The following is a 13,635-nucleotide window of genomic DNA, read 5'->3' as shown; positions in this document are numbered from 1 at the left end:
TGAAAACAATCCTTATTTATGATATGTGGCTACCCTTACTCACATAACCCCAAGGTATTCTACCCCAGAGAGTCAAAATATTGCAGGCTAAGTATAACTGGAGCATTTAGCATCACTTGTCATCTCCTTAGTGAAGTTAATAGGAAAACTGGCCACATTTGTCAGAAAAATAGCTTTTTTCCTTATCTTTTGGACTCTTGAAAAATAAAACAGAGGATTAGGAGGTTACAGCAGGTCAAGAAGCAGCAAGAAGAAATTAAGGTAGGAAGATGTGCAGAGAAGGAAAAGAGCAGGAAAGAAAGGAAGATCTGTGGGTCACAGAGAGCAAGTAAAACATTACCCCTCCACACTACTCTCCCTGAGCTATGCTTACATGGGGGTGGGGGGCACCCAAACTAAGTTCTTCAACACTGGTATGCAAAGAAGTGCTCTATTTCAAAAGTAACGATAGCTTTTCTTATTTATAGAAAACACTACAACGAATGAGCACAACTGCTCAAAATGAGAGGCTACATGATGATCTTTGCTGGGCAATCAAAAGTCCCACCTTAAACAACATCCAAACAAGTTGATGGGACTTTTGCCATTAGGGCAATGCAACCTTCCAAAATGCGGTGCCACAAACACCAAAATAAATGGCTTTCAGGAGAGATACACACAGAGAGGAAGACAAAGCAATGGAGCACTGTGTGATGGAAGCGATTTTTCTGCCTCTGTATGTGGTGCCAGAAGAGCAGAGACAGTTGCTGTGGAGGTTTCCCCACTGCTGTCTTGGCTGCAGCATCTTGTAAGAGCCGTTTTAAAGGCAAAAGGGCAGACGTCAATCTTTGATCTTTCTGTTGCGAGGGTGATCTATTAAAGACTTAGCAAGCTGGGTACCTACTCCCTCGACAGGCTGCCAAGCCCATTGCTTAAGGTAACAACCTCCTATTTGCCAGATCAATGCTGACCCTACATCAAAAAGCTCAGTCTCCTTTCATCAAATCTGCAAGTCATCCAAAAATACTTTATTAATGGGGAAAGGTAGTGGTGGCAGGTAAGCGTGGGAATCACAGTGGTGACTATGTAAAGAAACTGAAACAAAGAAGTCTACAATTTCTGCCTGAAAAGAAGAGCATATTCATCTACCTCAGTGCAGTCCTTAACTCTCTTAATCAGACAGAAGTTTTATGCTCAGCCAGATTCTAACTTTGTTGTTTCTGTTGATTTGCGGGGAGGCAGACGGCAGAAGGGGCAGCTGAAGGGAAAGTCCTTGGATCCACCTATCCTCCTTGCTGAAGGCTGGGTGGCACCATGGATGCTCCTGGGGGACATTAGGTCTTCTGAGAGCCTGCTTCTGAAGGCAGGACATGGGAAAAAGGATTAGCAACTTCACCTGCTCCTTAACAGAGCCTCCCTCAGCACGCCTTTCCCCTGAGATTGCACAGATCAACCTGTTCGTTTTGCATGACCTGGGGCCTCAGGCCAGGCTCAAGAGTCCTTATTCTGTCTTGCTGCTATTTGGGAACGTGGAGGAGGACATCAGCAAACTCCTTGAGCCCTCCTCTCCCTATGCATCCTAGCAAAAGAAGACAGAAAGTGTAGGCAAACAATAACATCGGCTGAATTGCCCAATATGTCTATTTAATTAGCACTTAGAAGAGTCCCAAATGTTGTTTTCTCCTTATTTGAAGGAGAGAGAAGAAGAACATGTCACTGGCATTGCAGAGGGCAAGAGGGGTTTTATAGATCATTTCACCTTAATAGTCATGGAGAAAATATTACAATGCATATTCAAATGGAAAAGACAAAAACAAGGTCCCTGTTGCTCTGATTTTTCTCTGTTGTACATCACTGGGATGTGGGGTTTGATTTAGCAGCTTTTAATGTCTCTGGACAAATGAAAGGGGTGCAGGACACTCATTTTCTATACAACAACAACTATCCCACCACTGCAGAATTAGGGAGTGTGTGCCTGAAACTACTTCTCCATAAAAATCACACATGCAAAATAAAATCTTTTGCCGTAGTGGTTTTCAGAAGTACAGTAATTTGGAAAATTTGCACAAATTGCTCTAACAATTATTGATGCTATTGAGCTTCCTGCCCTGTGACAATGGAATTTTCTTGCCCCCAAAAGCATCAATTCTGCAGGGTTCTTTTTACTTTCATTGCTGTTATCTTTTATGACAGTCAGCCATAAAATCAAATGTGTTCCCTCAAAACAACTTTCATCTTTGTTTTTTAGAACTAGTGTTCTTATTCTTTACATCTATTTTTCCACATTAATGGGAAAATATTCCAGCATAAACATAAAAAAAGACCGTGCCCTGCCTTGTATTTCATGTACATAGGAAATGAAAGAGTCAAAGATGTGCACTAAAGATTTTCTAAGCACCCATTTGACTTCTTTATGAAAATGCTTAGCTTTTTCCGTAAAGAAGAAAAATTACAGTGAGTCCAAGGATTAGAAACCAGAATGTAACGATCTTCAAGGTAAAGCTTCTGGCTTCTCAGACTCGATCATTGGAATTTTATTTGCAAGGCTCTCTCTTCAGGGTAATTTAATTAAATAAAGTGGTACTAGAACACCCTGTCACTATTGCTGTTCTCATGCTCTCCAACTAGAAGGCAACAACTCCCACGGAGTCCCTGTAAATGTTCTTTACTGCAATGCTTTACCTACTGTTTAAAAATATCCCACAGCGCAAAGTGCATATAACTCTAATTTTGTACTTTGTCTTTGTTACAAAGAAAAAAAAATATACATACATAGGAAAAAGATATAAATATTTATTTTCCCCTCTTAAGAATTAACCTTCTTAATATATTCAACATTTCTATCTAGCGGGTCTCTTCAACGAAAGCTCCGCTGCACTCTCATTCCATCTCCTGTGCCACTGCTATTGCCGTGCTGTTGTCTCTGGTTTTATCAATGACAGAAACAAATTTGCCTTATAAGAAGAGTTAATCATCTCTACATAGATTTCATTCCTGGGCACAGGCTCAAAGTCCATGAACACCTAATCTTTTGCAAATCAAAACCTACTTCTCTTTCATGCATCATTTACAATCCCAAGATGATGTACCGCTAGCATCACACCTGTATTTTAGTCCTCTTTCTTCTCAATTACCCATCCTTTGGAAAAGAAAGCACAGTTGACCTTTACTTTCTTCCTCTCATATATTTCATTGTCTGTTTGTCTTGTTTTCCTTTGCTCTGCTTTTCTAGCTAAACAACTGAAAGAGAAAGGCTGGTTCAAAAATGGCAGCAGAAGACCGCTCGGCACGGTGCTCTCCTTTGTATTTACACAAAAGAGACCTCAGGAATGGTAAAATATCAGGAAAGAAGAATGCGCCCAGTTGTCAGTTGCTTGGATTACCTGACTGACCCAGCAGAAACACTGTGTAACTGAGATCCCTTTGAGTCCTGGTCTATCCACATAAAGGTGAAACCCAACCTGGTTTGTGGACAATTTCTCCACCTTCTCTAACTGCAAGTCTGAAGCCTGCAGCAGCGTGGGTTTGGGCTGCCACTCTTAGGCCACCCTCTGAGCAGCTCAGTCACTACTGCTGTGCCCTAGGTTACAACTACTGCACTAGCTAGCCAAAAATAGCAAAAGAAACCAAAATAGCCTCAAAAGTGGCAGAGCCAAAGGGCTTTGCCAGCCTGACTGGTACGAGCTGCCAAGCTGATGATCTCATACCTCCTTCTTCAGGCACCAGAACGAAGCCTCACAGTCACTGCCTCCTGCAATTTTTTCTCCAGCTCCCTCTGCAGTGGGTATTTTTTCCTGAGCTTCCATTGCTCTGAAGAAGATGTTATTTTCCCACTTCCTTAAATACACTGTTTACCTTTTTCCATACTACCTATGTGCTGTGAGCCCTGGATTCTCAGCCTGCTTACAGGGAGCTGCACAAACACTGCAACCGTGACATGCACTAACCCACCTTTTGGCAACAACCGGGTTGACTGACAAATTTACGTTCTGATGACCGTTTCATTTTAACAAGCTATTAGTGTGGCTGGGTTTGTGGCTCTTGTGCAAAATAATCTGATGTGCGCAGCTTTTGACACCCTCCTCCCCCCCAAACTCGAGTAGATAATGTTAATCTCTAATTGGATATGGATTGCGTTTCCATATAATAGCTGCCGTTTATTATGCAAAATATTTGTCCGCTAGTATATTCAGATGCACCTCTTTTCAAGACTGGCCTTCTACATCTGTTGAATGCAATTTCCTTTACAGTATCACAAAGCCCTTCTAAAACAGGATTTTTAAGAGAAAAGAATGAATTTTTCACCTGTAGTGAAAACTATAGTCACCACATCAGCATTGCCACATTTCTGAATGCTGACGTTAATAAAAGCTTAAAAAATTAACACAGTGACAGCTGCCCCCTGGGTTGCCCTTCTTCATTCCAGTGGATTCCCATGGATGAAAAAAATTGAAGGTGTATTAAGTAACCAGAATTTCTTTTTTTTTTTTTTTTTTTTTAGTTTTTCTGCTGCAGTCAACTTGCTGGAAAAGCCAATTCTTACAAACAAATAAACAGAACCGAAGTTTAATACAGATTTTTTTCTACAGTCTTTCTTCCTACACCCACCTTCTCTTTTTCAAGCTGAGCGCACCACAGTATCGTTAAAACCTTATGCTTTTGATCTCTGTGCAAATAAATGAGCTGAAACAAATAAAACCCAGTTCACAAGAGACTTCCAAGACATCTGGTGGAGTTATTTTTCTAAGTAATTAGACCAAGTGGTGGTATAATTCCCAAATGAAAGGTACCTTCTTGCTAGGTATCCAGTTATTTCTCAGAGCCATCAAAACAGCAGTAAGTCCTGCTTCTCTCCTTGCATGTGACTCAAACTCTATTGATTACCAATCTTCCCAAACTGGAACAATAACATACCTTGATCTACGCTGGTTTATTACTGAAGTTTTTAAACTTTTTTTTTTTTGGTACTGTGACAGTCCTATTTTTTCTCCGTGAATGTCAGTGGGATTTCTGGTATTGACTGAGGAAGGATGAGGCTCTTGGCTCCTTTCCTTTACCTTTCCCTTCCTTGCTAACCTACTGTAGTTCTCCTTCATGCAGGCTCTATGAAGCAGTCAAAAAAGTGTAATGGAATAACAGCCAGGTGCTTGCTCTGGATCAATACAATACACTGCTCTAAACTGCACCCAGGTGTGTTTTCTCCTTCTTTCTTGCTTGAAGCTGAGTAAATTTCTCCTTTCCCTGCCCCACCCCCGCCAAACTCCCAAAGAAAACACCATTCTAGGAATAACCCAAAGGCTCTTTGGAACATTTTGGAAGAATGTGGTTCTTGGTCTGCGACTACAATACAGTGCAAGCACTGAGTATTTGTGACACTGGGGAAGTGAACAGAGGGTAGACCTGGCTGAGAAAGCAATTGCCTTTTGTTTGTGCACGGTTCTCCTGTTTTTCTTTTCTTTCAAACTCAGGCAGGGCGCTCTACAAGCATGCTTTACTGACTGACCTGGATGCAGACACCACCTCTGTGCTAGGACAGCTGATGTTCAGTAATGCCAGACAGAGAATTCACAGCTGTATCAAGGGTAAAGAAAAGTAGCTGCCATATGAAATAGCTGCTAGATTACAACCATGGCATTTTAATTCTCATCCCTCTATGACATAATGCAAACTCACCAGAGGTTTCATCTACTCTCTCATCCACCACGTGATCCTTCTGATGAACCCATTCACTGTTGCACTTGAAATAGATCTGCGTGGCCGGGCTGGCTTTGCAGTACAGATTCACAGGCTTATTCTTCACAATGTAAGCCTCTTCGGGTTCGATGAGGAAGTGGGGCAATGGCTCTGGAGGATCAGATGGAAAAGTTTCTGGAAGTTCATGAAAAAAATCATCATCTGCAGAGAAGAGACAAAAAGGACATATGAAACAACCAAAATTCAGCTGGCAAAGACTTACAAGCACTTTCTGAAAATTTCAAAAGGAGAGTATTTTTCAACTAAAATGTTATCTTAGGAGCATTCATAAACTGAGGTTTAAATGCACTGCCTTTCTCAGACTAGAAGAAATTGTTCTTTACATCCTGAGCTCTCTTTCCTCTCTGAGATGTGACAGGGATGTGCACATTCACATGACTGGGAACGGTCCTTTGTTATCATCACCAGCAATACGGGCAATAAAGCATTATGTTAGCGCTTGGCAGAGTTGCCTGCAAAACCGTAAAAAGAAATAATAGAAACTTTTGGAGGCTTCAAGGTCACATTTTTCAATAGTGGCTTATCGCACTGTTTAATCAAGTGCATGCACATAGGTGGTATTGACTGAGGCTGGTACAAAGAGGAAATCGCACCTTTCGTTTCAGATGAGCAATTTGAAATCTGCTCTAAGGGCAAAAGACTAAATGCAAGTCCAGTCTATGCCGCTTTGTTCATACTCTGACTCTCTTGCTAAGACCGCTAACGAAGGTGCCAAGCTATGCTTTATTTACTTCATTTGTAGTACACTGGTCTGTGCAGTCCTCACTACAGAGAGGAACCGGCAGCTGGGACATGGAGCTGGGCAGCTGTGAGATGGTGACATTTGGGGCCAACACGGATGCATGCTATCGATGGAAGGAACCTCTGCACCTCTCTGGTGCTGCTGCTAATGAATAAAGTTGATGCAAGAAGTCCGGAGGAGGAAAAGAATCCAATGCACAAGAGGCAACACTGAAAACACCTAAGACATACTTTCCTTTCTCTCTCCCTTCCTATTCACAAATCCCCCTCTAAAGGCCCTCTGCCCCTTTCTGCAGGGGAAGTCCTCCACATCAGAAAGCACCAATTCAGCTCAGAATAACCATCTTCGCATCCACCTCCCCCCCTGCCGTCAGTGTGCAAAAACGTGGGCACCAACTACTGACGGATCCACCAGCAGCAAGCTGACAGTCCTGAAGGCCTTATTCAGTCTCCCTCTTTCTGCCTCTGAAGCAGTTATTGTTATACAGAGTGACGGACGCTGCTGCTGATCAATACAACACCACAGAACATTAAACTGAAAATACTGGGGAAGGCTGGCTATCTTCTCCCGAACAGTCTTCGTGAAGATGAAATGTCATAGAATCATAGAATCATAGAATGGTTTAGGTTGGAAAGGACCTTGAAGATCATTGAGTTCCAACCCCCCTGCCATAGACAAGGACACCTCCCACTAGACCAGGTTGCCCAAGGCCACGTCCAGCCTGGCCTTGAACACCTAAACACTGTGTCAGACACTACCTTCCCGTACCAAAGACGTGCCTGTGCAGGCTGTGTCCAGAATTACAAGGGGCATGAAAGGCTCTCCTTCCAGCCACTGCTTTTGCAGAAAGAGAAGAAAGAACAGTAACAGAGGAAGGAGACGGGGGGGAGAAGGTAATACGATACCCATACACATAGCTATACGGAGGTAGACTATACGTCTTTATCAGTGATGGGAATACCTTACACAGCACAAGATTTTGTGAATCTCTTGAACTATTTAGGAAGACAGCATATGTTCACCAAATTGTGGTGGTGGGTTTTTTTTTCTCCCTCTCTTCATATTAATTAAAAATACTCCTGCCTTTCCGGGTGTCTCATTTTACAAAGAATAACAGGCCTGACTCACTACTGCATCCCTCCCTGAGAGCCAACAGAACTGAACTGGTTCAATAATAGAAGGACCACCAAATAAGGCCTGGCATTTTTCTAGCAAAGGGCAAATCTGTGACATACTATAACAATTCAATTCCCATCTCCAACTAATCATCTCCAACTACTCAAATTAAATTTATTTTTTATCCCTTTCCCACCCTTCCTTTTTTCCTGCAGTTTGCTTTTCACTCCGACCACACCAGCCTCCTTTTTCTGCAGCCACATCTCCTCTCCCCGTTAGACGTTTCTTCCTTACTCCATTTTTTTTCCAACGAGAAAGACGAGTTACAACAAGTTAATGGGAGTCCACATTTGGTTTCATGACAACGAAACACGGTTGAACCGAAGGATGAGGTTTTTCAGCATTCCTCATCCCCTTCTACCCGTACCTCCCCCTCTTCCCCGCTGCTTCCCTCTCGCTTGCGCTGCTCCATAGACATCCACAACACAGAAACATTAGAGATTAATCATTTCCCCTGAATTGCCACAGGACGTATCTTTTTCTTCTGGTCATTTAATTGCAAATCAGCGAGCAGACAGATGGAAACTAACAAAGCACACATATGTTTTATAATTAAACAAGTATTGCTTCACTAATTTCTGGTGACAGGAAGAACAAATGTATTTATTTTCACCACTAGATTTCTGCACATTATCAAAGACAATACTTACGCTGCCTGACCAATTAACTGCATCTTATCAAAGATGTAACTATAAAGTCTAAAAGGAGGGATCAGCAAGCTGCGAAAAAGAGAAACGGTGGTTTTAAAAATTATTTCTTTAATCGGCCTGGACAATGTGTGTGGGCTTTGGCTTTCCCTCCTGAAAGGTAACTGCTTCTAATGTTTAAATATTATTTTTATGTTAAATTGGATGCACAGTACTGCCCGATACATGATGACCTAGTCTCACATTTTGATTGTGGCGATAGCTGCTTCCCTCCACCAGCCTGGCACCCCGCAGTCCTGTACAAGACAGTTGTCTTACAGGCTTCTTGCTATAATTCCACCTTACTCTTCTTAAGCAATAAAAAAGCCCTGCTTTATTTTTCCACGCTCTTTCTCATTGCTATCGAGAGGCATCTGAACTGCTCTTTTTTTTTTAGATGGAAACCATTCACAAACTGTCACACAAACAGAGTGCGCAGAGGCTGCTTTGTCATTTGGAAAATGACATTTAAAATCTGCAATTTTAGAATAAATTTAAGATACTAGCTAAGACAGAATTTTCTGGCTTTTTAAACTGGAGTATGTTCATTCAATCCCTGCCCTCGTACTGTTGCTATTAGTAGCAACACTGGAGTTATTTTTTTTATAGAGCAGATTCTTAAGAGGAGTATCCAGAACATGACCACGACTGGGTTTTCCTGTGTTTGGCAGAAAACAACCCCACTGCAAAGCTAGTCCTACCCCGTTAGCATCCAGGGCCCCTCGCTCCTGCTATTCCTTGCTGAAAGCTAACAGGCGGCTTTATCAGCCGGTGGGAATTGCAGCGGGAAGTCACTTGGTGTTCCCTGCGTCCCTCAAGGAGATGGGACCGGCTGCTGCGGAGAGGCAAACCACCCCTGCCCTCCTGTCCCGGCACGCCAGCCACCGCCGGCTGAACTCGCAGGACGATGGTTTACCAGTAAAGCAGGGTGTGCAGCTGCGACTCCCCTGTGCTGGGCTGCGGTACTCGCTTTTCGGAATGAGGACGCATTGAGGAGGAAGAACCTTAAATCCCCTCGTGATGGCTTGCCCATCACAACAAGCACCGCTGCGGTGGGGTTTAGGCTTAGGACAGTCGGCTGATGCGGCTGCTGATTTGGGATGGGGTTTTGAAGCATCAATCTTAACACACATCTTGGATCCAGATCTTGCATTTCATTTTTTTTTTAGTTAGACTGATATACTATTGTGCTTTCATTGTAACGCGCGCAGCAACGTGTGAGCATAATTATAATGGCCATGTAATTATGCAACAAAATATTCTTAAAAATCCAACACAGGTATTTACCTCTGAAAACGCCAATATCGAATATTTGACTGTGTGGAGATTTTTGCAACTTTCTATAAAACAAACTTCTGGTAAAACTGAAGCATTCTCGTGAATCTGTTTTTTCACGAGGTCATCGTTTCTAACAAGCTAATAAACACTTCCATCAAAGGTTCTCCTGACCAGCTCTAGTTAAACACAGGTCATTCCTCTGTCCATACAGAGACCAAACTCTGACTTAGGTTTTTCAGGGATGACTGCATTATAACCATGTGGCCTGCTGGGCTCGTTTCTATAATGTGGAAGGGGGTCGCCTCTCATTGCATTCCCCATCTCTGTATGAGGGGATAAATCTTTCCTGAGACTTTGATCTGAATCTTCCTGACGGTTATCACTGTTTTTTTAAAATGTTCATTTCCCGACGGCGCAACAAAGCAGCAAACTTTATGTATCTCTTATTTAACTCTCTTAAGGAGTTAGACGTTTTTTCTTCTGTCTAGAGGAAAAAAAGCTAATTAAACCATTTGGGAGTGATCAGGGAGCGTAGATACAAACAAACACTAAAAATTCACGTACGTGATTTCCAACCATTATGTCAATGTCATGTGCAGCAAGTTCCCCTTACAACCTTCATCAAACGCAAATACGAGGCACGCACAGTTCTCCCCCGTTGTAACAAATCCCCTTCTGTGCTCAGTAACTTTGAGCTGCAAGTTTACTTCTGCAGTATGTCACATTCATCTTTATTTTCACATAATAAAGTGTACAGCCCATCTGTTGTTATTGACTGATTTGTATTAGCAAGACAAAAGACCTGATTAATGGTACTGCTAAACTGGTTTCACTCATGCAATCACTCATATTAAGAAAATAAATTTTAAAAAGCCATTTTTAATCTATAAACTTAATTTCGAATTTTTATTTTAGTTGCTGGCCTGAATACAGATCTGGTCTTTTATTTGCCTTCTGCAGTATCTGACAACTATATGTTTTTTTAAATGCAAGACTAATGCAAAATCTTTAGGAAGAGGTGAAGTGTCACTAAAATCAGCCTTGATAGAAGCTGGCACGGACTGTCACACATAGGAATTTTAGTTTAATTTTATTTAAATTTTCTTTTAAGATAAAAAAAATCTTTGCCTAAGCCAGGAACCTTTTGATGTTAGGAAAGGTCTTCATTCTTTTCATGCATTTGTTTGTAAAACTGTACACATTATAGCTCTTCATGCCTAACAAGTGAGAAAGGAGATTTTATGGTATACTTCCCTTTTTATGGACTAGTATCCCCGCTCTAATCTGTGGCAGGAAAATATTGTGCTCCGTACACCAATCTATTCATCTCTAGATCACTAGTTTTATTACTATATATCAAGCTTTAATTCTCATCAACCCAGCATATAACTCACTATATTTCTGAACTGCGAGACTTAAACTATTATTGCTTAGATCATAATATATTGGACCATTATCTCTTTGTGCGAGACCTGAAGCAAATTCTTCTCAAATGGAATTTACTTCAGAATGATTCAAGAGCAATTTAAAATGAATGGCTTGCAAAGCTAATTCCATTTGCATTTGGATGCCCATCACTCGGCAAGATCATTCCCCACGCCTTGCAAGAAAGGCAGCTGGAGCTAACTGCGTGGATGGGATTTCTGTTCAGTTTTTTAATGTTGTGATTAAAAAGCTTTCTAGAGCAACAAGTACTGTTGACTGTGAAATTAACAGCAGGTGCTAGCTCAGTAAAACAGCTTATCAGGATGGAGGCAAGGGTTTGGTTTGCAGCGCCCACTTTTTCAGGAAGGGAAAATTGCTCCACTGGAAGTCCTTTGGTGTGACACACGGTATCACGGTGCCACCAAATGGGAAGTAAGCAAGCAAAAAATCCCATATGCCATATAGCCTGCCTCCACCTGAGAGCCCCGTAACACCGACGGAGCTATGAATCTGAAAATTAGGCCAAGTTGAATGACAAATGGGAGAAAACAGGATTTTTTCTAAGAACTACTAGTGAGTAGTTTCGATGTCAGAGGACCCTCTTCACCGCGCCTCAGCCCTGGAGACCACACAGGGACAGAGAATGGGCACAGCAAAGCGTCACCCATGCCCTGAAAGAGAAAACACATTTTCCTGTCCTGTCCAGGGGAAGAGGAGGACAAGGGTGGCTTTCTCAGCACTTGTCCTCTGTCAGCCTTACCTCCAGCTGACCGCAAGGTGGGCACGCAACGAGGCAATCACGTGCTATTCTTCAGCATCTCAAAAAATGGAGGATTTCACCAAATAGCCCGGGAAGACTGCAATTTTATAACAGCATAATATTTGGGCAGCTTGGGAGGCTGCCATCCGCTTGCTTGTAGCTGAATTCACCGCAGGGCTTTAACGTGCCTACAGATGAGGCTTGGTTTTGCGGCAGCCCGCAAACCAGACGCTTGCTGAACCTTGCTGAGCTCTCCCGGGAGCAAGGTCAAGGGAATTTCAGACTCAAATTTACTGAGCACCCACAAAATTAAATGCTCTCTTCAGCAGGGAAAGCAGAGTGCAGGCGTGGTCTGGGAAAAGTGATAGAGAAATCGATAGGGCATGCAACGTTTGTTTTTTTTGGGGGGTGACTTCAGTCCAGAAACAGAATAAATAAAGACCGCAAAAAGGAATGAACTTCCCCTGCACCTCCAACAGCTCAGTGAAGACCCTCCCAGCACATCTCAGCTTAACAACACATCCCCAGGAGGTTACACCCAAACTTTGCATGCACTTAGAGCGCATATCCCACTTAGGAACATATCTACTGAGCGGCTACGCATAAATCAGACGGCTGCTGGGCAAAAGTCTCCCTCCCAAGCACACACACCCACCAAGCAAACCCCAAACGCATCCTTTCCTGTCCTCCTGTACCCCTACCAAAAAAAAAGCAACTCCCACAGAGGAGTGGGACTCAATATGCGGTCCACTGTCAGCCACAGGTGCCGTGGCCAATGTGGACACTGTGCAACCACATTACCTACAGCAATCAGCTTGTGCTCCATCTCCCCTGCTTTGAGAGCAGCACATTCTCCTTCTCTCAGGTCAATGCTTGGAATATATTTTTCCTGGCTTGCCCTGGTAAACTCCACTGCTGCTAATCAACAATTAATTCCACTGGAGGCAGATCTGATTTGCATCAGAGTAAGGAAAAGGAGAATCATGTCTCGATGAGGAAAACACTGATTGCACCAGATTTATAAAGCAGCTTGCAAGTTACATATTACTGTGTGGGAGAAAAAAGCATCTTCCCCTAGTTTGTTTAATTCATAATTGTAATTAAAGTTTCTGCTTCTCTGAAGGCTAATGGCAATTTTATCATCAATCAGAACAGAGGCAAACTAAAGACAAAACGTGTCCTCAAAATGATTCCCACATCCCTCTGTAAGGGAGAGAGATTTCTTTATACATCCCATTGCTAATCCAACACAAAAATTGCAGGAACCTATGCAGACATGACATTTAATATTCTGTATCCAGAATTTTACCACTGCCCTGAGCCAAACTCTGCCAGACTACCAGCTGCTGCCTAACCATGCAAGAGACGGTACAGGTACTGTTGGCATTGGACTCCGTGTTGGAAAATACCAGGGCATGGTATGATTTCACGCAAGGCAATGAAAATACTTTCTGTCGCATATATATGAAGAGCACCAGGCTGTTCTTTGGCCAACGAGGTTTATGATAATTACTGCCAGTATAAGAAATCTAACACAGTAATCTGCAAGCGCTATTCATTGTGAGGCTGCCTAACCATATAAATAGATAGAACAGGATGGAGGCAAATCATCGGGGGTGAGGCCGACTTACGAGCACTGACAGTGTGAAACGACAAGTGAAGAAGCAAAGACCCCGTTTCTTTGCTGCCCTGTCCTGTGTACCAGTAGTCACATCCCCCTTTGCAACACTTTCATTAATTCTGATGGAAACTTTGTTGTTGTGCTTGTAAAGAGCTACTGGAGAAGGCTGGCTCTGTTACTGTGCCATGGCTATCAAAAGTACAGCACCCAAAAA

At 42.6% G+C, this 13,635-nt stretch overlaps 1 protein-coding gene across 1 annotated transcript in view; it reads right to left on the bottom strand.

The window, feature by feature from the left end:
• UNC5C (unc-5 homolog C (C. elegans)) overlaps positions 1–13,635 on the bottom strand; it is a 157,559-nt gene that overhangs the window by 92,333 nt on the left and 51,591 nt on the right. The window contains exon 3 of the mRNA XM_009883065.1: positions 5,653–5,874. Within this exon, the coding sequence (XP_009881367.1) occupies positions 5,653–5,874 (222 nt within the window). The remainder of the gene's footprint in view (positions 1–5,652; positions 5,875–13,635) is intronic.

This window comes from Charadrius vociferus, unplaced genomic scaffold (genome assembly GCF_000708025.1).
Source record: "Charadrius vociferus isolate BGI_N301 unplaced genomic scaffold, ASM70802v2 scaffold410, whole genome shotgun sequence".
Taxonomy (NCBI): domain Eukaryota; kingdom Metazoa; phylum Chordata; class Aves; order Charadriiformes; family Charadriidae; genus Charadrius; species Charadrius vociferus.
This window is presented reverse-complemented; position numbering and strand designations above follow the sequence as displayed.